Raw genomic sequence first — 26,400 nt, forward strand, 5'->3', positions numbered from 1 at the left:
TATTAACCATTTCCTCCCTCCTTGCATCTCTCTCCCTGGTTCTCTTCTGTCTTATTAAGTTTTGACTTTCTCGGGTTTTCCTTACCTCTCTAGCCATCCTTTATTGGCCTCTTCCTCCTCTGCCCTATTCTTCGACTTCCCCTGTCCAATCAATATTAATTTGGTAGCTTCTACCTCCTTCCTACGCATCTGTAAAAGAAGAGACGTCTGATTCTCTTCTTTCCTGAAGGAGACACTCAGCTTTAACCTGAATTCAAACTAGACCTCCCTGAGTGGGTTCCCCAGATCCACTCCTGCCTTTTCGAACTATCTACACCTCACTTGAGTAACCCTTCTAAAATACTAATATGACTATTGTTTTGCTACAAAAATCCCTTGTTAGTTTCTCATTGCTTATAGAATTAGTCTGAACTCTGAAAAGAGGGCCTCTGTGTCCAAACCTACCTTCCTAGCTAAACTCCTCTCTCACATACGTCCCCCTGGCTTCTTCCTGCCTTCTCAGTTCAACTCAACCGCTTTCAGCTCCTCTAATAGAGCAAGTTTGACTTTGTGCTTTTGAACATAGTATTATCTCTGCCTAGAATGCTCTCCCCTGCCCTCACTCCCTCCTTTACCTAAATCACTTGACCTTCAGGCTTAACTCAGCTGTGAATCCTCCTTAAAGGCGCTCCACCACATTCATCCATTATTCATGTATTCATTGAGGGCATCTGCTTTTAAACCTTAAGAGCCTCAGGAGAATGCTAAGTCCACACATGCTAGGAAAGAGAGGAAACTGGGGGAAGAAGACTGTAGGGTCTTTATGATTTTTTAAAAAAAGATTTATTTATGCATACAAGAACTGGGGTACAGGCCAGGGGTGTTTGTCTGTGGGGCGGGGGTGGGGGGGTTGAGAAGATTCACCAGAGACAGAGTGGGGAGTGAGAGGAGACACCAGAGACAGAGTGGGGAGCAGAACTGGCAGACTGACTTAAATGCACTGCTGAGGAGAGCAGGGGGAGTCAGGGGAGGTCTGCTGCGCCACGTGGTTAGCTCCCTGGCTGGCCGGGCATGGAACTCGGGGGATGGAACTCGTGCTGCAGAGGCTGCCCACAGCTTCTTAGTGCTATGCCTAACCCCTTGCTCCACTAGGGAGGCCTGGGTCCTAATGGTTCGACAGGGGACAGAGTTACAAGAAAGTTAGGTTTCCCTAAACATAGAATGCCAATGCAGAGAAAAATGGAAAGTCAATACCAAGAACTATGGGATCTCTCCCATGTATATTTTAGTTAAAATTTCCTCCCTGGCCATAATGAACTTACAAATGGCCTATAAGGAAAATGGACTTAATAGCAAGTCCTATTTCTTGGGCATTATAGGCACTGGGTAAAGCACAAAATATACATTAGCTACCACAATCCTTGTGACAAAATAAGTTATTACTTTTCCCATGTAGCAGATGAGAAAACTAGACAGAAAGATTAAGTGATAGGCTCAAATTCTCTCAGCAAATTTTTAGCAGAGTCAAAGTTCAAACCTAAGTCCCTCTGAACCCAAAGCCAAGTTCTTGATCTTGACTCTCTCTGCTCCTTGTAGCTCCTGGGGTAGGTTTAGAGGGAAGTTCACATGCATCAAGGAGATGGGGGCCCATGGGTAGTACCCACACTTAATGTCCCCTTGGCACTCATCCTGTGTGGGCTGACAGTTTGACAACTTACACAGCAGCTGGTTTGCTTGGAGGAAATCTCTGTTAATTAAAATAACATAAAAGGAGAACAGCCCACAAACCATATCAGCAGGTAATTAATACAAGCAGGGCCCAGGCTTGTAGGAATGCTCAGCCTCTACCTGCCAGAGAGCCTAGCTTCACTCACTGCCCCCAGACCAAAGGTGCCACTTTGTCTCTGTGGCCACGAGCAGCCACCTGCCTGCCTAACTGAATGGATGGGGAGGGACAACCAGAACCTCGACTTCTGCTCTTACTGGCTCTGCCCACTCAACCTCTTCTGAACTAGCAATTCTCCCAAGAGATCTGAGCAGACAGAATGAGCAGAGAGAAGCTCTCAGGGCCTCCAGCTTTAGAGCACCATCCCTGAGGAAGCGTAAGCTCTGGCAGACCCTGCTCCGTGAAGTGGTCCACTGCCTCATCTCCCAGGGCAGGAGTCTTGAATCAGCCTGCCTCAGCATTCAATTTGTAGGGGGGTGGGGATGATGAGCTGAGCCCCATCCACCCTGTCTCTGCCCAGGTGCTTATTTCCTGCTGGTCCTACAGGCTGGTCCTGAATCTCACCCTCTGCTGGCATCCTGACCTCTTTCCTGTCCCTTCTCTCATTTTATCATCACTTATGCCCAAAAGACACACTGTAAAAGGACATTTATCTTTTTTTTCAGATGAACAAATTGACATTCAGAGCAGTAAAGCAGTTTGTCCAAGGACAAGGGAAGTTTTCCCTCCTCTGTTCAGAGGCAGGGCTCTCCTGGGATTCCAGCCATCGTTTTTTTTGTTTTCTTTTTTTTTTTATAGAGGCATGTTTTTTATTTGTTTGTTTGTTTGTTTGTTTGTTTGTTTTTGTTTATACATGCACTGGGTACAGTCAGAAGCTCAGGAGGGTGAGAGAATTCACCAGAGCCAGAGCAGGGAGCAGAGCAGGCAGAAGGACTGAAGTACACTGCTGAGGGGAGCAGCGGGCAGCAGGAGAGGTCTGCGCACCATGTGGGACCCTCCTCTGGTGGCCGGGGAGCAGCCGGGGATGGAACAGGCACCGCAGAGGCCGCGGGCAGCCTCGCAACCCAGCGCTCAACCGCTGCGCCACCGGGGAGGCCCTTTTTTTCTATTTTTAATAAACTTTTTATTTACAGAAAAATCAAAAGATAGTACAGAGAGGCCCTATGGATTTATTTTTAAATGTGGAGGTTTTGAGGATCCTCCATACTGCTTTCCATAAAGGCTGGACCTGTCTACATTCCCACCAACAGTGCATGAAGCTCCCTTTTCTCATGCCCTTATTGTTTCTGGTCTTTTTGACATGGGCTATTCTCACTGGTGTGAAGTGGTTTTTTTTTTTTTGTTTGTTTGTTTTAGAGGTATGTTTTTATTTATTTATTTGTTTGTTTGTTTGTCTGTTTGTTTTTGTTTATACATGCACTGGGTACAGTCAGAAGCGCGGGAGGGTGAGAGAATTCACCAGAGCCAGAGCAGGGAGCAGAGCAGGCAGAAGGACCGAAGTACACTGCTGAGGGGAGCAGGGGCGGCAGGAGAGGTCTGCGCGCCATGTGGGACCCTCCTCTGGTGGCCGGGGAGCAGCTGGGGATCGAGCCAGCGCTGCAGAGGCCGCGGGCAGCTTCACAACCCAGCACTCAACCGCTGCGCCACTGGGGAGGCCCTGAAGTGGTTTTGAGTTGCATTTCCCTGATAATAAGTGATGATGAGTATTTCTTCATGTACTTGTTGGCCATCTGTATTTCTTCTTCGGAGAAGTCTATTTAGCTCTTCTGCCCATTTTTTACATTGGATTATTTGTTTTCTTTTGATTGAGTTGCATGAGTTTTTAATAGATTTTCAATATAAGCACCTTGTCAGCTGTATGAGGTGCAATCTTCTTCCTGTATTTGGTAGGGTGTATTTTTGTTTTACTGATAGTTTATTTTGCTATGCAGGAGCCTTTTAATCTGATGTAGTCCCATTTGTTTAGTTTGTTTCTTTTGCCACCGTTTTGAGTTCCTGAAGACATCCTTGAAACCAATGTTTTTGTTCATATATTTTATGATTTCTTGTCTTTTTTGTATCCAAAGGGCAGGATTATCATATAAAAAAGAAAAGGAAAAAAGGTGCTTGCGCAGACACAAGTGGGTGAAATAGATGCCCCTGAAAGGAATAGGATTGTTACACGAGACACCTACATAGACACAGGTAGGCAGTTGTGGGACAAGAGCTACCAGGTTTCTGGTCTTACATGCAAATCTTTGATCCATTTTGAATTGGTTTTTGTGTATGGTATGAGATAGTGATGTAGTTTCATTCTTTTTCACGTGCTGCCCAATGTTCCAACACCATATGTTGACTAGACTTTCCTTTCTTGATTCCTTTGTCATAACTAAACAGTCCATATAAGCAGAGCTTTATTTCTGGGTTCTCAGTTCTGTTTCATTGAGCTATGTGTTTATTCCAACATTATGATTTTTTTTTGGGCATGTTTTTATTTATTTATTTATTTATTTATTTGTCTGTTTGTTTGTTTGTTTGTTTATACAAGCACTGGGTACAGTCAGAAGCACGGGAGGGTGAGAGAATTCACCAGAGCCAGAGCAGGGAGCAGAGCAGGCAGAAGGACCGAAGTACACTGCTGAGGGGAGCAGCGGGCGGCAGGAGAGGTCTGCGCGCCATGCGGGACCCTCCACCGGTGGCCAGGGAGCAGCCGGGGATCGAACCAGCGCCACAGAGGCCGCGGGCAGCTTCGTAACCCAGAGCTCAACCGCTGCGCCACCGGGGAGGCCCCCATTATGATGTTTTGATTGCTATTGCTTTGTAATTAACTTAAAGTCTGGGAGCATAATACCTTCATTCTTTAGTTTCAGAGTTGCTTTGGCTATTCAGGGTCTTCTGTGGTTTCATATAAATTTCAGTAGTATTTCTTCTATTTCCTTAAAGAAAGTTTTTAGAATTTTAATAGGGATCGCATTAAATTTGTATATTTCTTTGGGTAAGATGACTATGTTCACAACGATAATTCTTCTAATCCATGAGCATGGAATAGCCTTTCATTTCCTCCTGTCTTCTTTTATTTATGTTAACAAAGTCTTTGAGTTTTCATTGTACAAATCTTTATCTCATTTGTTAAGCTTACTCAGAGGTACTTAATTCTTTTAGGTTGAATTGTTTTCCTATTTCTTTCTCTTCTAGTTCATTGTTTGCATATAGGAAGACAACAGACTTTTGCTTATTGGTATTGTAGCCCGCCACTTTAATGTTCTTTTTTTTTTTTAAAGATTGATTTATTTGTGCATACAAGAACTGGGGTACAGGCCAGAGGTGCGGGGCGGAGATGGGGGGTGGTAAGAGGAGTCACCAGAGACAGAGTAGGAAACAGAACAGGCAGATCTACTGAAATGAACTGCTGAGGGGAGCAGTGGGCAAATCAGGAGAGGTCTGCTGCGCCATGTGGGTTAGCTCCCTGGCCAGGGATTGAACTCATGCTGCAGTGGATACGGATAGCTTCATAGGTTGCGTCTTAACCCCTTGCACCACCAGGGAGGCCCCACTTTAATGTTCTTATTTATTATTTCTAATAGTTTTTTAGTGGAGTCTTTAGGGTTTTCTAAGTGTAACATCTGCAAATAGTGACTTCTTTTTTCCTACTGCTTTCCTTTTATTCCTTTCTTTTGCATAATTGCTCTAGATAGGACTTCTAGGATTATATTGAATAGTAGGGGCAGACTGTCTGTCATGGTATCTTTTTTTTTTAAAAGATTTATTTATTTATGCATACAAGAACTGGGGTACAAGCCAGAGGTGTGGGGGGTGAGAGGATTCACCAGAGACAGAGCGGAGAACAGAACAGGCAGATCTACTGAAATACACTGCTGAGGGGAGCAGCCGGTGAGTCAGGAGAGGTCTGCTGCACCATGTGGGTCAGCTCCCTGGCAGGCCGGGGAATAGAACTCATGCTGCAGTGGCTGTGGACAGCTTCATAGGTTGTGTCTTAACCCCTTGCGCCACCAGGGAGGCCCTGTCTCTCATGGTATCTTATTTCCTAACTTGTGTTGTAATTTTTATTTGTGTACATATTTTCCGGAAAGTTTTCTTCCATAAGATTCTATCAATGCACATAAGTTGCGTTGATCTTCTGGTTGGTCAAATAAATGTCTCTGATAAATGTGATTCACTGGCTTTGGAACAATTTTTACCTTGGGCTGGGGCTATTTTGTGGTTGGGGTTTCTGTATCAGGGATGTAGTACAGAAGTGTAGACTTCTACTCACATATTTATTGCTCAGGCCAGAGGTAGAGATTTCTTAGAGTTGACACAAATAACTTCCCTACTCTAAACAGAGTGGTTCATTCCTGTTTCTGTTAATAACCCCCAGGCAATGGATAATAGAGAGTTTTATAAGTACAACATAACAGGCAGGATAAGCTTTTTCTTGCCTCCAGCCTTAAGAAGGTTGCCCAGCTCTAACCTGTAATCTTGACTCCTCCCCCAGTCTCTGGTGTTAAAAGCTCACTCCTAAGGCCTAAATCTCAACACTTTCATGGGTTACATGGCTTTGACTGTTACTCATCAATGAAGGAGTCCATAATATTGCTTTAGCAGTTGAAATTTTACTTTTGCTGCTTTCAGGCTCAGCTACGCATTTTAACATTGGAAAGAAAAATCCGAAAACCGTCTATCCTGTATTTCTATGTTTTGGGGAACAAAATGCCAGGTGAATCTGTTGTCTGAAGCAGAAGTGCTAGGAAGAAATGATCACATTAGTATGATAAGAAAAGGAAACGGCCTCCCCTGGTGGTGCAGTGGTGGAGCGCTGGGTTGCAAAGCTATGCGCACAGCCTCAGCAGCACCGGTTGGATCCTCGGCCACTGGGCGAGGGTCCCACATGGCGCGCAGACCTCTCCTGCCTCCCGCTGCTCCCCTCAGCAGTGTACTTCGTCACTCTGCCTGTTCTGCTCTCCGCTCTGGCTCTGGTGAATTCTCTCACCCTCCCGCGTTTCTGACTTTACCCAGTGCTTGTATGAATAAATAAATAAATCTTTAAAAAAAAAAAAAGAAAAAAAGAAAAGGAAACAATGATGTCCCAGAAGACAAGAGAGAAAAAAGTTGCAAGAAAGGGTATTAAGTGTATCATAACAAATGTTGCATGGTGAACAAGAAAATAAAACTGAATGGATGTCATTTTATTTGAAGACATGGAGTCATTTATTTGTGAAAGCTATTTCAAGGCGTGCTGGGGGATAGCAGCCTAATTGGAGTGAACTAAAGTGAAAAGGAGGCCACAGAGAGGGGGATAGGAGCTCCTCCTGAAGTGGGACTTTGCAGAGAAGGAGACTGGTAAGGGGGTGGAGGAAAGGAAAGGAAGCAGAAGAGACAGAAGCTTCAGGAAAGAGAAGATGCCCTACAAAGCCCAGAGTCAGACCCAAGGAGATTGTTGACCTTTCCTCGAAGGAGAAATCAGAATCCAGAGGGAAAGTGCATTTGAGCTGGGGCTGGGGGCTTGAATTGAAGAGATTCACACCCAAGGCTGAGTGGAATCAGTGGGTTGGGCCTGGCTGAGGGGATGAGGAGAGGCAGAGAGCTATAGGGGCTTGTGGAAGGAGAGTGGGGAAGGTCTAAGCAAGGAGGTGATGTGGGGAGGAGAAGGGGGGCTTCACAAGGTGCCCCTCAGGGGCAGAAAGGCACTGGAAACCCTCCTGCAGCCCTCAGGGGACCCACCTAGAGTGGGCCTTAGTGTGGTGCTGCAGGAAGCCAAGGGGCAGGGGATTTGGGTGCTAGTAAGTAGGTTGAATCAGCACAGATGAGACAGTGGAGTAAGGGTTCAAGAAAGAAGGGAGGATACAAACCACTCTTGGACAGAGAATGAAGAAAGAGTGGGAGTATTGGGTAAAAGCCAGTTTCCCAAGGTGGAGTAGGGGGAATTTTTCTTATATGTAAGCTGTTTTGTAGTTTCGAGTGGGACTTGATCAGCAAATGAAAAATGAATGAATGAGTGAGCGAATGACAAATAACAGATCGAAGGAGAACACAGAAGTGGGGTGGACAGGCAGGTGGGCCAGGTGACTGGATGAGTATAAAATAGCTGGACTGACAGACACTCTCTCTTCCCTAAACTTGATCCCTGTAGGCTCAGTCATGTGCCTTCCTCCTCTCTTTCCTCCCTCTCTCTCCTCCTCCTAGTTTCTAGGAGCTCAGTATGAGGTCGGAAAAGGCTAGGGGCTTATTTTTGAAGGGGGTTCTGAGGGCTGGCACTGGGGTTGGGAGCTGGGGTGGGAGGAAGCAGCTTCAGGGATGCTGGGAGGCAGCTGAAGAAAAGAGGAGGAGGGGTGGGGTAGGAGGAGGGAGAGGCAGAGCAGGGTGCCCCAGGCGGGGAAGCTGCAGAGGTGTCAGAGCTGGAGACTTAATGACAAGCCCGGGGTCCACCTGCACAGATGAGCAGGGCTGGGAGGTGGGAGCTGTGGGGAAATTGGAAAAGGGACATGATCATTTTTCAGCACATTTCTCTCTCCTTACACACACACACACACACACACACACACACACACACACACACACACACACTTTAATAAAGAGCTGGAGGCTTGCTTTACTCTGGTTCTCACTCCATTTCTACAAAGGACCCTCTGGGAACAAGGTTGTAAAGAGGGGTAGTAACAGGTCTTGGGGAAAGAATAGGGTTGCTTTTTGCCTCTCAGCTGTCCACTGCCTATTCACTTGCCTGAGGGAGACCAGGCAGCCTTGTCTCTGGGGAACTGGAGGTAAAGTTGGGGAGGGCTAGGGAGCAAAAAACATGGGGGGTAGGCTGGGTGCTCAGCACTGGAGCAGGCACTTCACCAGATCCTTAACTCTCTAGATCCCCTCAGAGAGGCCTGACTGCAGCCTGGGAAAACTCTACAGTGCCCCCAACACACTAAGGTCACTCACTAAGCCCAGAGCCCTTAACTCCTGTGCGGGGTCCTCCTCCCTGGCTATATATATATATATATATATATATATATATATATATATATATATATACATATATATTTAAGATTTATTTATTTATACATACAAGAACTGAGGTACAGGGCAGAGGTGCTGGGGGGTAAGAGGATTCACCAGAGACAGAGTGGGGAACAGAACAGGCAGACTGACTGAAAGACACTGCTGAGGGGAGAAGTAGGCCAGACAGGAAAGGTCTGCTGTGCTTTGTGGGTAGCTCCCTGGCTGGCAGAGGCTGCGGATAGCTTCATAGTGCTGTGCTTAACCCCTTGTGCCACCAGGGAGGCCCTGAGGCTATATATTTAAATAACGAGAGTCCTAGTCCCCATCCTAGAGAACTACAAAAGTCTTTCTTTTCTCCCACTTGTAGTTTGTACTGCAAGGGTTCTGGCAAGTGTTCACATGTTCCTCTAACCCACTACCTGCTACTCAGGGAGCTCAGTATGGTTGTGCAGGTTGTAGACTGTACCAGTCTAGGGTACCTTTCACATAGATCATGATGATAATAAAGCATCTACGCTCTTCCTTCCAGTCACCGCTCGCTGTCAAGTCCTCTGACAGTAATTCAGATTATTCTCTTTTTTCCAAAAAGCACAGAGTATCCAAGTCAAAGTGGTGAGTCCTTCCTAAATCAGAACTTGAGACAGTTAGCAACATCTCATTCAAGCTGTCAGTGTTTGTTATCTGTGAACATTTGTTTTCGCAGTGGGTATAAGCTAATTGTTTTATTAGTTACTGATCTCAAGTCATTCATTTTTCAATGGTGACTTATAAAGCAGCATATCAGGGCCTCCTCGGTGGTGCAAGGGGTTAAGTCTCAGCACTATGAAGCTATCTGCAGCCACTGCAGCACATACACACCAGGGAGGTGACACACATGGCGCAGCAGATCTCTCCTGCCTCACCCGCTCTCCCCTCAGCAGTATATTTCAGTAGATCCGCCTGTTCTGCTCCCCGCTCTGTCTCTGGTAAATCTTCTCACACCCCTGCACCTCTGGCCTACACTCAGCTCTTGTATGCATAAATACATAAATCTTTAAAAAAAAAAAAGTCATTAAGATCCTTAATCCAAGAAATCTAACTTTGAGAATCTACCCCAAACAAATAATTCAAAATATGAGGGGAGGCCTCCCCAGTGGTGCAGCAGGTTGAGCGCAGGCATATGAAGTTGTCTGCAGCCTGTGCAGCACAGGTTCGATTCCTGGCCAGCCAGGGAGATACCCACATGGCGCGGCAGACCTCTCTTGTCACACCTGCTGCTCCCCTCAGCAGTGTCTTTGGTCCTTCCGCCTATTCTGCTCCCCGCTCTGTCCCTGCTGAATCCTCTCACTCTCCCATGCCTTTGTTCTATACTCCAGTTCTTGTATAAATAAAAATAAATCTTAAAAAAATGAGGGGAAATATTTTATACTATGTTCTCTAATGTAATATAATAAATAAGAATGCATTAGTCTTTCATTCCTTTTTATTGCTAAGTAATATTCCATTGCATGGATATACTGTTTTTTAATTCATTCATCAATTGATGAACATTTAGGTTGTTTCCATGTTGGACTGTTATGAACAATGCCGCTGTGAACATTTGTGTACAGTTTTTGTGTGAATATAGGTTTTCAATTCTAGGAGTGAAATTGCTGGTTTGCAGAATTGTGGTAATTCTATGTTTAACTTTTGAAGAGCTGCCTGATTATATTCTACACAGCTCTATCATTTTACATTCTTACCAGTAGGTCCTGACGGTTCCAGTTCTCCACATTTTTACCAACTATGTTATTATCTATAGCTTTCCTCGTGGGTGTGAAGTGGTATTTCATTGCGGTTTGATTTACATTTTTACCATTATTCTTTTGTAACCAAAACAATTTTTTAAACAAAATAAGTTTCAAGTGTTTTCCCATTCTAAAAGTAATCATGCATATTAGTAGATATTTTGGGGAACAATTTTTTTTAATTTAAATCACACCCAAAGAGCACCATCTAGAGGTAGCCAATGTAAATAGTTCAGTGTTTCTTTTGCCTTTTCTCCTCTCTATTCTTTCTAAAATAGACTTAAAATAATATATTTGCAATTTTACTTCTGACTTTTTCACCTAATCTGATAAAATGGAAAATTTTCCAACCTCTTCCTAAATATTACCGGATGTAACAATTTCCTTAGCCACTCTGCTACTGATAGGTGCTTGTTGTTTCCAGCTATATTTAATATTGCAGATAATAAAATAATACAATGTTTTGATACTGCTCTTTTTATTTTTTTTAAGATTTATTTTATTTATACATGCAAGAGCTGCGGTGCAGGCCAGAGGTGTGGGGGTGAGAGAATTCACCGGAGACAGAGTGGGGAGCAGAACATGCAGATCTACTGAAATACACTGCTGAGGGGAGCAGTGGTGAGACAGGAGAGGTCTGCTGCACCATGTGGGATAGCTCCCGGCCTGGGGATCAAACTCATGCTGTAGCAGCTGTGAATTGCTTCATAGTGCTGAGACTTAACCCCTTGCGCCACCAGGTAGGCCCGATACTGCTCTTTTTTAAACTTCTGAATTGAACTCTTATTTTCTTTCTTTTTTTTTAAAAGATTTATTTATTTATACAAGAACTGGCGTACAGACCAGAAGCATAGGAGGGTGAGAGGATTCACCAGAGACAGAGCAGGGAGCAGAACAGGCAGAAGGACCAAAAACACTGCTGAGGGGAGCAGCGGGCATGACAGGAAAGGTCTGCCACACCATGTGGGTACCTCCCTGGCTGGCTGGGAATCGAACCCGTGCTGCAGAGGCTGAGGACAGCTTCACAGCGTTGTGCTCAACCCACTGAGCCACTGGGGAGGCCCCTGAACTCTTATTTTCAACAAATGTGTTTTAAACTAAGTTGACACATTTTCATGCTTTTCTACACTTAAGCAGCCATAACATATGTTATCATACATTGCAATACACACTGTATAAACCTCTTTCAGAAAAACTTTAGCACAACCTTATGATGAGATGGGAGAGCAATAGCTCTAGTCTACAGAGGAAGAAACTGAGAGCTAAGAATTCTGGGTTTCTGACTCCTAGTTAGTGTTTTTTTCCACTATATTATATTCTCATAAAATTTGAAGAGCATGGAAAGGTCCTCCTACACAAATACATTTCTTTGCTAAACCTACCATAACACTTGAAATTATGCCATTGTAGGTTTGTTTATTCCTTTAAGTTTAAGTATTATGTTCCCAAATATAAAACATAAAACCATAATCATCAGAATTACTTCTCGCATAGCTGTCATCTTTGATAGGCTGCAAACAAGAAAACTAACAATGCAGAAATAAGTTGCCTGAGGTCCCAAACTAGATGTTTGTTGATACACTAAGGGGAAAAAAAGCAACAAAAAAGAAACACTCGGGCCTCTCTGGTGGCCCAGCGGTTGAACGCTGGGTTGCCAAGCGGCCTGCAGCCTCTGCATCACTGGTTGGATCTCCAGCTGCTCCCTGGCCACCGGAGGAGGGTCCCACAGGTCTTGCAGACCTCTCCTGCCGCCCTCTGCTCCCCTCAGCAGTGTACTTCGTCAGTCTGCCTGCTCTGCTCCCCGCCCTGGCTCTGGTGAATTCTCTCATCCTCCCGCGCTTCTGACTGTACCCAGTGCTTGTATAAATAAATAAATAAACAAACAAACAAATAAATAAATCTTTTTTTTTTTTTTAAAAAGGAAACACTAATGAAAAAAAGTCTTTGAACAGGAGTGTGTGACGCTAATCTTTATGATAGGTGTTCTGTGTAGTAAAGCTAAATCTTTACTGGTGGCGTAGGAGTTAAGTCTCAGATCTATCACTGCTGTGGCCTGAGTTTGATCCCAGATGGGGAGCTGACCCACATATGGTGCAGCAGATCTCTCCTGTCTTGCCTGCTGCTCCGCTTAACAGTGTATTTCAGTGGATTTGTTCTGCTCCCTGCTCTGTCTCTAGAGAATCCTCTCACCCTCTGCACCTCTGGCCTACACTGAGTTCTTCTATGCATAAATAAATAAATATTTTTTTTAAAAAAAGATAAATCTTTGGGACAAAATATTTGAGGAACCTGTCTTCTCTCCCCTGCATTCTTCCAGCACTTGATATAAGGTACACTTAATTGAGTCCTCATTACAGACCAGGCATTATTCTAAGCATTTGACACATTTAGTATTAAATCTATTTAATCCTCACGACTTCCCTGTAACATAAGTAGTATTATGATCACCCCTATTTTATACATGCAGAAGCTGCGGTAAGAAATTTGTTTAAGGTCATCAGCTAAGTGGCAGAGAAAGAATTTGAATCCAGGCATTCTGGCTCCTGTCTGCACTCTTATCCATCAACCATACTGTTCTCTCTCTTTTTTTTTTAAGATTTATTTATTTTTGCATACAAGAGCTGGGGTACAGAACAGAAGTCTGGGGTGGGGGGGGGGAATGGGAGGATTCACCGGAGACAGAGTGGGGAACAGAACAGGCAGACTGACTGAAATACACTGCTGAGGGAGCAGCGGGTGAGACAGGAGAGGTCTGCTGTGCCATGTGGGTTGCTCCCTGGCTGGTGGGCCAGGGTTTGAACTTGTGTTTCAAAGGCTGCAAACAGCTTCATAGGTTGCTTCATAACCCCTTGCTCCACCAGGGAGACCCCTATAAAAGCTTCTTGCTTCCACCTCATTCTGCAGTTCTGGAGTAAACCATCCACTCCAGTGTTAAGTAAAGTGTGTGTGTATCACCTATGCTGTCTTCTTTAATCATTTAACACTATGATGATATTGATGTTGATTGCTTAAGGTTTCCTATAACTGCTTTTTCAATTTTAAAAGATGGAGAGTTTTTTCCCCGCTAGACTGTGAGCTTCATGAAGGCAGAAGTCACAACTGTTTTCTCCATCTCTGTATCGGCCACGCATGGCAGATCTAAACTGTCAAGGTGCACCGGCCCAGCACCAGCCCCACACTTTTCCCTTCCACTCAGCCTGCAGCAGTCCTGGGAAGAACTAATTGAGATCTCAGGTGAAGAAAATGAGGCTCCATAACAGTGATTTCTTCAACCTTCTACTGGGCAGTTCTCTCCCTTTGCCTAGCACCTGGGAGAAGCCCTCACCTCTCCAAAAAAAATGATTTCAACGGTAACAGACATTCCCCCCGCCCCCCAGAAAGGAAATCATATTAGCTGTCCAGAGCCTAGGGGCTGGGGGAGAGAGGTGGGAGGCCCTATTTGCATTTTTTCCATTAACAAGCTGGAGTTGAGCTAGCTCGCCTGGGGAGATAATTTGAGAGGGAAATCTTTGCATATTTTATTTAAAAGCACGCTGCGTTAGGCGGGTAATAATGCAGAGTGTGGCGATTAGGTGAGGCCTGCAGGGGCCGGGGGTGGGGTCCGACCCTCCACTATTTCTACCAGCACCACCCCCCACCCCCCTTCACAAACCCCACAGTCCTGGGAACCAGCTTCCTTAAAGGAACAGCCTCCTTAGCCCTCCGAGGCAGGCCAAGGGGTGAAGCCTCAGTAAGTAACTTGACAATTTCTGGCTGAGAAAGTCAGGATGTCTCCTGAGACCCCCGCCCACCCAGGAAAGGGGGCGGAACAATAGAAAGGAGTCAGCACCCAATGTGAGACCCTAGCACTGTGCCTGTGAGGGGTGTGCACAAGTGGGTGGGGGGTGGGGGGAGGTAGTGAGAATGGAGTGTAGTAACTTTCCTGCAAGAAATGAAATCCACTGAAGGAAACTTGGGTTTGTTCGCCTGTGAAATGGTACAACAGAAGAATTGCTTCACGGAGTTGTGAAGAATGCGATGGAGCCCTGACATAAATTGGTCATTGTCAGCCCTACCCCTGTCCTGCTCTTCCTGTCTACCTTACTGCCATCTGCTTCTCCACTCTCACTCCCTGTTCCAGTCTCACTATCTCCTTCCATCCTGTCTGAGGGCACCTTCACACACAGCCACTTCATTTTTAAGAATACTAAAGGTGACCTATGGGAATCTAGAATCTCTGTAGATTCCCAACCTTGTTAATACAAGAAACTTTTCCTTTTTCATAAATTATTACTCATCACAAACAGGAGAGATGATAATTTCTGTAGCCTCCATTAAAATTAATTGCAAAACAAATTTTCACTGTTTAGAAAACAAATGGTCAATTGCTGAAATAAAAACATTTGCTTCTAGAAAAATAAGACAAGTGAACTAAAAACAACACATTGGACTGTAAATATTTTGTAATTTCAAAAGCATTTTCAAGAATGTCCAAAAAGCAATTGTAAGAGCATTATTTAATGCTACAACAATCCCATAAAGCGGATGCTACTTACTTTCTTCCTCCCTTTCAACAGACCAGGAAACTAAGGCTCCAAAAGATTAAGTTAATTTATCTCTGGGTCACAAAGCTAGCGAGATTGACAAACCCACTCTACAGCCAGTATTCTAAGAGTTACAAGGAAGAGAAAGGGAACGGGCCATTTGGGAATAGGGATGGGGAAGAGTCAAAGGTTGGATGGGGTGGTGGTGATGACTGGGGATGAAAATGGACATGGTTCATATCCTGGCACACTGGGGCCTTTTTATTTATTTATTTGTTTATTTGTTTATTTATTTATTTTTTAAATATTCAAGTTTTGAACTTTTTTTTAAAGATTTATTTATTTATTTATTTATTTATTTATTTATTTATTTATTTATATAAGCACTGGGTACAGTCAGAAGCGTGGGAGGGTGAGAGAATTCACCAGAGCCAGAGAGGAGAGCAGAACAGGCAGACAGACGAAGTACACTGCTGAGGGGAGCAGCGGGAGGCAGGAGAGGTCTGCAAGCCATGTGGGACCCTCCACCGGTGGCCAGGGAGCAGCTGGGGATCGAACCGGTGCTACAAAGGCTGTGGGCAGCTTCTCAAGCCAGCGCTCAACCACTGCGCCACCGGGGAGGCCCTAGGGGCCTTTTTCAGAGACAGGATAATTTTCAAAGTGAAGAGAGAAACTCCTTCCGGCATCCTGGGTTTATCCAGACCATCATCATCATCATCATCATCATTATCATCATCATCGCATTTGTAACAATTTTATAGTTTAGGAAGTATCTTCACTTTTACATGACATTAAAGACATCCCACACCTTGTTGAATCAGAATTGATGCCTCCAATTTACAGATAGAAAATGAAACTCAGAAACAATCTGCAAATTAACTGTTAAAAAGCTAGATTCAAGTTACACTCAAATAGGTTCTTCATGTTCCGGGTATGGAATTAAACTTATATGAAGGAAGTGGGATGGGGTTCAGGACAAGTTGGTAATGGAAATGCAATTAATGGAGATACGGGTAGGACAAAATGATGATGGTAAGTCGAGGATGGATGTTTGAGTTGGTGAGAGTACTGATTTTGCAGTCAGGCTGCCTGGGTTTGAATCTTGGTTCTGTCACCTGCCAACTATGTGAATTTAAGCAAGTGGTTCAATACATGTGGGCTTTCAATTTCTTCATCGATAAAATGGGGGTGATGATAATACTACCTCCTAGGTTATTATAAGGAATAAACCAGTGAACACATGTAACGCACCACAAATGATACCTGCCCTGGCGTAAAGTAAACTTCCACATGGGCATGCCCATCTTCTGCCCTCTCACTGGCCTCCTTCTCCTTCCTCTCATTGTTATTAGAGAGCTGATTTGGGCTGCAATACAGAAATGAGTTCAAAAACATGACTTTGAGAACAGCATGAGGATGAGGGATAGGAATAACAAACAGATGGATGCAAATAGGAATAAAATGGGGAGAACATGATATTGAAACTCACCAGAGAAAAAAAGCTTTGGGCTTTTTCAAGAGGTCTGGACACACACATATACATTTGTATATACCTGCATGTGCTGGACCAAGCTTAAGTTGACACTAAGCAGAAAGGTCTTTTGAGGAAGTCTGGGTAGCTCCATAATGAAACCTCATGGCCCTGAACAGAACCTCTCTTTTCAGAAGATTGGTTTCTGGGCTTCCCCGTCTGCACCCACTACTCCCTCCATATGCACCCAAACAGTGACGGTCCTAGCTGTACCTGAAGACAGATTTGTCTGGCTCACAGACCAGTGGGATATTTTACTGACTTTATTATACTGCCCACTCCAGGAACGGATGTGATGTCTCGGGCCAAGCTCAGAGCAGGGAAGCAAATGGGTGGAAGGGAGCCAGGCCGAGAGTGGTTCCAGCTGTCCAGGTGAGAGATTACAGTGGCCTGAACCAAGGTGGTAGAAATGGGGAGGAGAGGAAGGCATGCATGGGCTGAAAAGTGCTCGGGAGCTAGAAGGGACAGGACTCGGTGATTGACCGGACACAAGGAATGACAGAGAAGGGCCAACAGTCCCTGGGTTAATACTCACCTCACTAGTGGCGTGAGCCCCGTTAAGGGTGGAGCTGTCCAGTGGGCAATTGCTGGGGGTATGGGTGGGGAGAGGGGATTGAGAGGAGGCAGACGACCTGCTGGAGACAGCAGTTTGGGAGTCCCAGGAATAGGGTGGGCTGAAGGCAGAGTGGAGACCCCAGGCGTGTGTGGAGAGAAGAGGTCCCCGGACAGCTCAAGGTCTGAGAGAGTAAGTACTGAACTCTGGGGACTGCCTGGAGGAGTCCAAGAAGCATGCGAAACAACCCGAGTCCCCTGCAGGCGACTCCCTTGCACCCACTCACACGTGCGCACCCACAGATCAGCCCCGCATCTGCTCGCGCGCAGGGTCACATCACCCTCGCGGTGGAGGGCGCACGCCGCAGCCCGCCCCGGCTCTTTCCAGCGCCGTAACCCCACCCCTCCCTGCGGACCCTGGGGTTAATCCTCTCCCTCTCCCAGATTAGGGGTGCTGTCCCCCTTTGTGCACCCAAGTGTCGGAGGCGAAAGCCCTGGGAGACGCGCGGCCTCCCAGAGCCGGCAGGGCTGGGGGAGACAGGGCGGGGCGCCGGGGGGGAGACGCAAAGGGGAGGGATCCCGACTGCAGCTGCCCCGCGAGGGCCGGGGACAAAGGGTCCTCCGGCGGGCGGGCCGAGCCGTTTTCATGCTTGTGGGGATTAGGCGCAGGAGCGTCGCTCGCCAGGGTGGGGCTCACCCGTCCGGTGGGCGCCGGCGCGTGGGGCGGGCTCGGCCCCGCCCGCTCCCGGCTTTGCGCGGAGGCCGAGAGCGGGTGCGGCTCCCGGCTGCGCGAGGTCGGGGAGACCGCCCCTTTGTCAGCGCCTTGTGGGAGACGAGCCCCGCCCGGGGACCTCCGAGCACCGGCTGAACGCCCGTCTCGGGCAAGGTCAAGCCGTCTCACCTCCCCGCCCCCGCGCCGGCCCCCGCCCCCCAGCTCTGCACTGCTGCACCCCAAGACCCGACCCGAGTCCTCCTTCATCCCGACGCGGGGCGGCAGACCCTCGGGGACCTGGCCCCTCCCCGCTCTGACCTGAGAACCCTAGTCCTCTTTCTCTCGCACCACTTCCCAAGCCTCTCCTCCCACGCCCAGCCTCCCCTCCCCGCAGCCACCAGCCCCCCAAGAGCCACTTCTCAAACCTGCTGGTGATAAATGAAAATTGAGCGATTAAGGATCCACCGGTGGTGAGCCTAGAGGTTTACGGGGCTCAGCGCGGCAAGGGTGAGGTTTGACTAGAGAAGCCCCAAGACCTGCAGCGCAGAAGCAGACGCATTTTTCTGTCCCTTGGGGCCTGTGGGGATATCCTCAGGCTGGGAGCCCTCTAATTTCAATGAGGGGTGGGGCAGGCCAAGGGAGCAAATATATGGGCCTGTCCAGGAAGGACACTGTGAACGTGAGCTTGCACAGGCAGGGTCTGGGATCCCTGTGTCTGTGGGTGCTTGCTGGGTGAGGACATGTGTGGAAGTATAGGTCTGGCTCAGCTTGCCAGAACATCCCCAATCTCATGCCCTCGTCTCACCACCAGCATCCATTAAACTTGTGGTTCTGGGAGTCCAGGCCCTTGTAGTAAGGCCTTTCAAGAGGCAGCACTTTCCCCAGGTCCATCTCATCTTCTCTTAGTCAGATAACAATAGCTAACATTTGTGGACTACTTCCTGTGTACCAGGGCCAAGTCCTTCACCCTTGTAAACCAGTTTAACTCCCACATAATCCTGAGAGAAATACTGCCCCCACTTCATGGTTGAGAAAAATGAGGCACAGCTCTTAAGTATGGGATCCAAAACATCTAGGTCCATTGTACCGTAGAAATAAGTATCCTCTGCTGTCTCAACTTCTACCCGTTTTCTAAGCTGCTCTTCCTCCAGGAAGCCTTCCTTGACCTGGTCCTCACAGATTGCACTCCTTTCCTGTTCCTGTCATCTCTCCATGCCCTAATTAGGAGGTTCTGGATTGGAAATAAAAACTGATAGGCTGCCAGAAGGCATTTAATCTCCTTAGAAATAGACCTACAGAGTTCCTGATATGCGAGGTACAGGGGTGGGGAGTCCACCGAGCACATCTTGAAGGCTCCTTATCCCTGTAACTATTTATATTATTCCTCAGTTAACTGTTCACCCCCTTTTCCCTGTACCCTTAACTTTAACCCCAGCTGCCTTGACCATACTTGATGGGGCTGACTTACTCCGTGTTCCTGGAGAGAAAGTTTTCCATGGATTCAATTCCTTCTTCTCTCCCCAGAGGACTAAGTCCTGTGTTATCTCTCCAACAACCCCTTCCATGCTTCGGTTCAGCCTTGGGATCTGCTCAGGCTTCTCTGTTACTTGCACTGCCCCTATTGGTCTCTGGGTCTCAGCCCAAATCACATGCCTCATTCTTCCTACTAAGCAAGGCTCCTCCACACCAGAAACCCAAGTTAGACGTCCTGTTCCGGGTCATGGATCATTCTGGCAGGAAGAGGAAGTTGGTGAACTGGCCAAATCCCTCCTTGAACCCTTTTCCGGGTGCGTGAATCCTATTTACCTCACTGTCCCAGGGACTGAGGAATTCCCACCCCAGTGACATCCCAGGTATACCAGTCTCGGACTGAGACCTACACAGTGGAACAGCCCTGGCATTCCCTCTCCTAAGCTGAGAGTGGCTTGTGTTTTAGTCTTTTGGATGCAATTCTCATTTAACAATGCAGGCATGCAAGCAAGAGCTGCTAGAGGCAGGGCAGGACTGCCAAGGCCTTGTGCAGCAATGTTCAATGTTTTAATACATACAAAGTATCTTTAGATTCATTTTCTCATTTAAGCCATACAATAAATTTTTTTTAAATTTTTTTTTTTTTTTTTTTATAGAGGCATGTTTATTTATTTATTTATTTGTTTGTTTTTGTTTATACATGCACTGGGTACAGTCAGAAGTGCGGGAGGGTGAGAGAATTCACCAGAGCCAGAGCGGGAAGCAGAGCAGGCAGAAGGACCGAAGTACACTGCTGAGGGGAGCAGCGGGCGGCAGGAGAGGTCTGCGCGCCATGTGGGACCCTCGCTGGTGGCCGGGGAGCAGCCGGGGATCGAACCGGCGCCGCCGAGGCCGCGGGCAGCTTCGCAACCCAGTGCTCAACCGCTGCGCCACCGGGGAGGCCCTAAGCCATACAATAAACACAGGTAAAGAAACAGAGGGAGTCTAGATGTCTCTGGGTCAGCCCCAGAGGGAATGAGTGCTCCCAAGAAATGAGACCAAAGTTCCTGGGCTGACACCTTGACTGCAGCCTTGAGAGATTCCTGACCTACAGAAATGGTGCGGTAACAATGGATATTGTTTCAAGTCACTAAATTTTAGGGTAATTTGTTAGGTAAATAAATAGGTATCAAAGTCATGATTTTTTTTGAATGTAAAATAAATCTAATTTAGATTGGTATCAGCGAATAACTGAGACCATGGACACCTATTATAACTACATCTGTGTCAAGTCACCTAAGGACCCTTAGGACAAGGTCAGTCCCATATGAGGCCGTCAGTGTCTCAGGCAGAGGTCAAGCCTGAGGAAAGACTCCTCTTCAAGCAGTTCTTGCAGACAAGAACTGAATTCCTCCTCTCTAGTGTCTCCTCTACAATGACCCCCCAGCTTCCAGTAGAGGATGCAAAGGGAAACTCAGACTGTGTGAGGGAAAGGCCACCAGACTACAGGTAGAATAGAAACACAAATTCAAGAAATGCAGTTCTCTACCTGTTTATTCATCCTAGGTTGGGCCATAGGCCGGATTCATACTCAACATGCATGGACTAAACACAATGTCCCCAGGGCCGTTGCTTCCCCCTCTCTCCCATCCCCTTCACCCACCCGCCCATCGAGGATAGTCTAGAGATAGTCCGTAGAGATAGTCTAGAAGAGCCCCCACTTCTGCAGGTAGGGAGACTGGAGGCTAAAGGCAGTGCCAGTCACTTCCACGCCACTGCTCACCCAAGAGGATCTGGCTTCCTTTTGGCTCCCAAAAGCAAAGTAGAGAGCTCGGCCACTTGCGTCGTCATTGGTTTCCTCCAAGAGCTGCTGGAGCCTATCGACTCCCATTTAAAGGACGGAGCGGTGATGAAGGGGGTATGGCCCAGCGTCCTACGAGCTTCCAGAAGCTGTGCTGACACTGTCTCCTACCTACCCTGGAAAGCCAAACTGTGGTTCCTTCTGGCTCAGACCATCTGATTTCAGGAAAATGGACCAAACTCAGTGTTGCTAAAGTCACAGGCACAGCAAGGAGAGGCACAGAGAGGAAGTGAGATGTTTCCCAACAGCTTTGGAACATCCTGTCCATCTCTTTCAAGTTTGTAAGCACACATTCCTTTTCTTTTTTCTTTTACATTTTTTTAAGATTTATTTATTTATGCATACAAGAACTGGGGTATAGGCCAGAGGTGTGGGGGATGAAAGGATTCACCAGAGACAGAGTGGGGAGCAGACAGGTGGATCCACTGAAATACACTGCTGAGGGGAGCAGCGGCCACACCATATGGGTTAGCTCCCAGGGTGGAGATTAAACTCATGTTGCAGTGGCTGGCGGCTTGATAGCGCTGTGTCTTTGACCACTGAACCACCCGGGAGGCCCTCTTTTTTCTTTTAATTGAGGTATAATTGACATATAATATATTAGTACATACAACTTTTCATCAGAAGCTTAAGTCAAATGGTTTGCAATATAGCTCCTTTGCATGGAGACATGTGGTTTGTTGGGAATTGATATTTTAGAATTTCCATTCTCCTATTCTTCACAGGTTTCTGCCATAATCACCAACTCCACCCCCTTATCCCATGTGCCCAAAGGCAGAGCTCTAGAGGGACAGTCTCCTGTCTCCTCTGACCTGCCCATGGTCCCCAACCCTGCCATGGTCTCTATCGGTATCCCTAGCTCCTTTCCCTGATACTAATTCTCTACCAATTGCCCTGGCAAATTGTGGCCAAAAAGCCATGGCAGGCCAGAGCAGCCACAAAACTTCCCACAACAAATCTTTATTGGGGACAACCACCTTAGTAGAGCAAGGTCTGGGAGGTGTGAGGGGAAGGGAAGAGAAGTAGCGGGAAATCCCAGGAGAAGGATGAGTCTCAACCCTCAGATAAATGACAGCAGGTTCCCCTTCCCTCTCCAGGGAGCAGTGGACCCATGAAGAGAAAAAAGGTGGAGTGGCCATGGGTATGCCACAGTGTGTATGGATGCTCATGGGATTTGAATATATATTTGCACACATCTGCTTGTGAGTCTGCCTGAAAATACTCCAAATATACACTTCCCATGCCTGTGCTGCACACATGCCTCCCCCCAATAAATAGGCCTGGACACACAAGGGCTCACTTACATACACCCATAAGCTTGCACATTCAAACTCACTCATATACACACATTGATCCTCATTCATTCACAGTATGCATACTATTAAGTATCTGTTCGTGCATGCATATATGTTTCATCACACACAGGTTTTACCTACACATATGTTCCCCTTACACACTTACATATAGGTCTGTACATAAGTTAGCTTGTGGTACACATGGAACACACAGCACAGATAAACTCATACACAAGTGCTGATTCACACATGCTTGCACATACCTGCCTACATTAGCTCATCCATACTCACACTTACCTGCACTCATGCACAACCATATGCCTGCCTGCAAAGATATACATACACCCTTGCACCCCTGTGGAGGCACACCCTTAGCCCCGGTCCTGGGGCCTGGAGGGTGCTGCCCTCTGTTGGAGACAGCGGATAAGCTCCTTCCGGTTGTCAAGGATGGTGTCGAAGCTCTCTTGCAGCCGGGCCTGCTGGTCAAACAACTGGTGCTGCAGGCTGCGGATCCACTGGAGCAGGGCGAGCCGGCGGTACATCACCAAGTGCACATGGTGCTTCTCTTTCTCCTGCTCTTTGTAGCGCTCCTGAGCCTGCAGCTGCTGCACAGCCTGGGCCACCGAGGGTAGAAGGGGTTCTGCAGGACCAGGCCCTCTAGGGGACCCACAGGCAGATTCAGGGTTGCTGCTAGGGCTGTCAATGCTCAGGGAGCTGCTGGCATAACCGTTGTCCTCCAGAGGGGAGCAGACTTTGCTGGCACTATCCATCTTTTCAGGCTCAGCTCGAGGGATCTCTGCCCCCTCTGGTGGGCTGCGAACCGCCCCGTCAGGGAGTCCAGTGGCCTGGAAAACCTGGTGATCAGGGGGCAGCCCTGAGGAGCTCCTCATAGGGATGGGCTCCACTTGGCCTGGCATCCCGTGCCAATTCTCATTGGCATCCTTGGCACTTGTCATGAAGTTGGAGTTGCCGTCTGGCTGGAGCTTGGGCTGACATAATCCAGGAGGTGGGCCCCCCAGGAACTGGCCCCCCTCAGCTAGCCCTGGCTGGATGGCAAACATCTGGTCTGTAGAGAGGAAGAGGAAGAATGAGTCAGAGCAGGATAGGGTGGGGTGCTGCAGGGAAGAGGCAGCAGCAGGATCCTGGCTACTCCTTGACTGTCCCCTTCCCTCGACTCCTGCGTCACTTCCGTGGTGCTTCTCCTCCTCTGTGACCGCTGTGTCTCAGTCTACTGCACAGGGTCTCCCCTCAATCCTTGGAGGCAGGGGGTCTTCTCATTCTATGTACTTCTCCCCAGATGGCCTCATCCCTACTGGAGCTTCCAGAGTCATCATGTGTTGGTGACTCTCAGCAATGTTTCTAGCCCAGATCCAATGCAGTCCAGCCCTACAACCAACCTCAGGCTCGCATGTCCTAAGCAAAATGGCCTGCTCTCCACTCAGAGCCTGTGACTCCTGGACTCCTCATTCAGTTTCCTTCTCCACCTCATTCTTCTGTGTGGCTGTACTCACATCTCCCCAACTTCTGCTTGCTTCAGGCCACTTCCTACCTGGATTACTGCCACAGGCTTTTCACTGATCTTTCTGCCAATTAAAAATATAAGTCTGAGGGGGCCTCCCTGGTGGCACAAGGGGTTAAGATGCAACCTATGAAGCAATCCGCAGCTACTGCAGCACGAGTTCAATCCCGGAGCCACATACATGGCGAAGCAGACCCCTCCTGTCTCGTCCGCTGCTCCCCTCAGCAGTGTATTTCAGTCAGTCTGCCTGTTCCATTCCCCACTCTGTCTCTGGTGAATCCTCTCACCCCCACACCTCTGGCCTTTACCCCAGTTCTTGTATGCATAAATGAATAATTTTTTTTTTAAATTAAAAAATATATATAAGTCTGAGCGCCTCCCCGGTGGCACAGCGGGTTGAGCACCACACTGTGAAGCTGTCCACAGCCTCCGCAGCACGTGTTCGATTCCTGGCCGGCCAGGGAGAAACCCACATGGCGCAGAAGACCTCTCCTGCCTCGCCCACTGCTCCCCTCAGCAGTGTCTTCGGTCAGTCTGCCTGTTCTGCTCCCTGCTCTGTCTCTAGTGAATTCTCTCACCCTCCCACGCCTCTGACCTGTACCCTAGTTCTTGTATAAATAAATAAATCTTTAAAAAAAACCAATAACCTTTAACAAATATATATATATATATATATATATATATATATATATATATATAAGTCTGAGCTGTCACAGCTCCAAGTGCCCTCCTGAAAGTGCCCAAACTCTGCATGGCCTACAAGGCGGTGCCTCTTTTGGCCCCTGCTGACTCCTGCACACTTGCCTCTTCCCACTCTGCCACTCAAGCCACACCCGCCACAGACACAACACAGCTAACCATGCCTTCCTCTGGATCCCTGCTGCCCTGGGTGCACACTGGGCACTTAATCTTGTCCTGGCACAGAGGCGATGGTCCATCAATGTCTATCTAACATATCTCCTTTTTGTTTTCTTAACCATCTTGTAATAGCAGCTTATAAACATGGCTGAGATGTGGAACTCTTCCAAATATCCTCCATCATATTCCCAGGAGCCAGCACCATGCCTGGCACTAAGCAGAAGTCAGTACTTGCTGAGTGAGCCAACAGGGGAGCCAGGCCTATGCTCAGGATGATGACACCAACAGTGGCAGGAGGGTCCTGCTGACTGCCCAGGGTGGGAGAAACTGGGCCCAGTCCCCCCTCTGCTCCAGGGAGGGCCTCCCCACCCCACCATTGATAAACCTCTTTTCTGACCTTGCCTGGGTCCCTTCAAGTCTATTATCTTGTGTTCCTGCCCAGAGCTTGCCCCATCCTAAGGTCCAGGAGGGTGTGCATACCACTCTATTCTTTCCTCCCCAAAACTGACTTTTCCCAAAATCAGGGCTTGAATTGACAAGAGGTTTCCACTGAGCACATATTACTAGGATTAGAAAAATTGGGGCTCAGAAAGAAGGAGGGACAGTGCTAGTGGGGCAAGCACTAGGCAGATCTCTATAGGTGGCACTGGCCCCTCCCCACATCCAGCAGAGTGTGCAGGGAATGGTGAGAAGGTCCCTCTGTAACCGACATCCCCCCTTCCCTGCTAAGCGAGGGGCCTGGAGATCTCCCCTGCAAAATGTTTTCTTTCTCCTAAACCTGGGCGGGGCCATGCAGCTGGCATGTGCTGGGTGTGGTGCTAAGGACCCTGGGGTTCCCAGAGATGATAAAATAGGAACCCAGACACACAGGGTCAGGCTTCTTTCCAGCTAATCCACAACACGCGTGGGGGGCGGGGCGAGGGGCTTGTGTTGAAGGGAGAAGGTGGCTCTGGAAGGATTCAGCGAGCAGGCCTCCCTGCGCTTCCAGCCGTGAGGGAGGCGGAGGCTATCGCAGGAGGCAGGATGGAGGCCATCCTTACCTCATCTCCCCAAAGGAGGCAGCTGGGCAGAGGCTGCGACACTCCCTCCACCCCCCTCAGGGCGGCTGGTCTCCAAACCCTCCCCCTGGGAACCCCGACTCACGGGTGTCTACCCGCCCGGGTGAGGCTGCCTCTGACTCTGATTCTGCGGGCCGGGCGGCGGGAACTCGGCCCCGGGGGCTCGGGGCGCTCCGGGCCTGGGCGTCCACACGGTCGCGGGTGCGGGGCGCGGGGTGCGGGGCGCGGGGCTCGCGGGCGCCGGGCGGGACTGCGGAGTCGGGCGGCGTCTGCGCGCGGGGCGGGGCGGCCGGGCCCACGTGGGCCAGTTCTGGGGTTCAGCCGAGCAGCTCGCGGCCATCTCCGGCACCGGAATCGCCAGCCCCCACCTTCGGCAGCCTGGACCAAAGCATTGCAGGTCTGGTTTTGTCAACTAACTGCATTCACTGCGCCCTTCCGATCGGTTTGCTTCACTGCAGATGCAGTGACATTTTCAAAATGAAAACCTAAGCAAGTCCACAACCTCCAGCTTAAAGCCCATCAGTAGCGTCCCCATTGCAGGGTAAATCCTCCTGGGGGCTGCCGCAGCCGCTGCCGGACCCGGCCATCTCCGCTGGCCTCAGCTC

The 26,400-nt window shown here is 48.0% G+C and overlaps 1 protein-coding gene across 1 annotated transcript; it reads right to left on the reverse strand.

Annotated features, from left to right (window-relative positions):
* Positions 1 to 20,486: 20,486 nt before the first annotated feature.
* Positions 20,487 to 25,966, reverse strand: CUNH1orf216 (chromosome unknown C1orf216 homolog). The gene is made up of 2 exons (XM_037498790.2): positions 25,881 to 25,966; positions 20,487 to 23,426 (listed from the first exon to the last, which is right to left on the reverse strand). The coding sequence occupies exon 2, from the start codon at positions 23,419 to 23,421 to the stop codon at positions 22,732 to 22,734; it is 690 nt and encodes a 229-aa protein (XP_037354687.1). The 5' UTR covers positions 23,422 to 23,426; positions 25,881 to 25,966; the 3' UTR covers positions 20,487 to 22,731.
* Between the last annotated feature and the right edge of the window lie 434 nt (positions 25,967 to 26,400).

The sequence above is a fragment of the Talpa occidentalis genome, unplaced genomic scaffold (assembly GCF_014898055.3).
Source record: "Talpa occidentalis isolate TD23 unplaced genomic scaffold, MPIMG_talOcc4v2.1 talOcc4.9, whole genome shotgun sequence".
NCBI classification, from domain to species: Eukaryota; Metazoa; Chordata; class Mammalia; order Eulipotyphla; family Talpidae; genus Talpa; species Talpa occidentalis.

What these genes read in the sequence shown, in the direction of transcription:
- CUNH1orf216 (XM_037498790.2), bottom strand. Translation starts at nt 23,421, where the DNA reads ATGTTTGCCATCCAGCCAGGGCTAGCTGAGGGGGGCCAGTTCCTGGGG.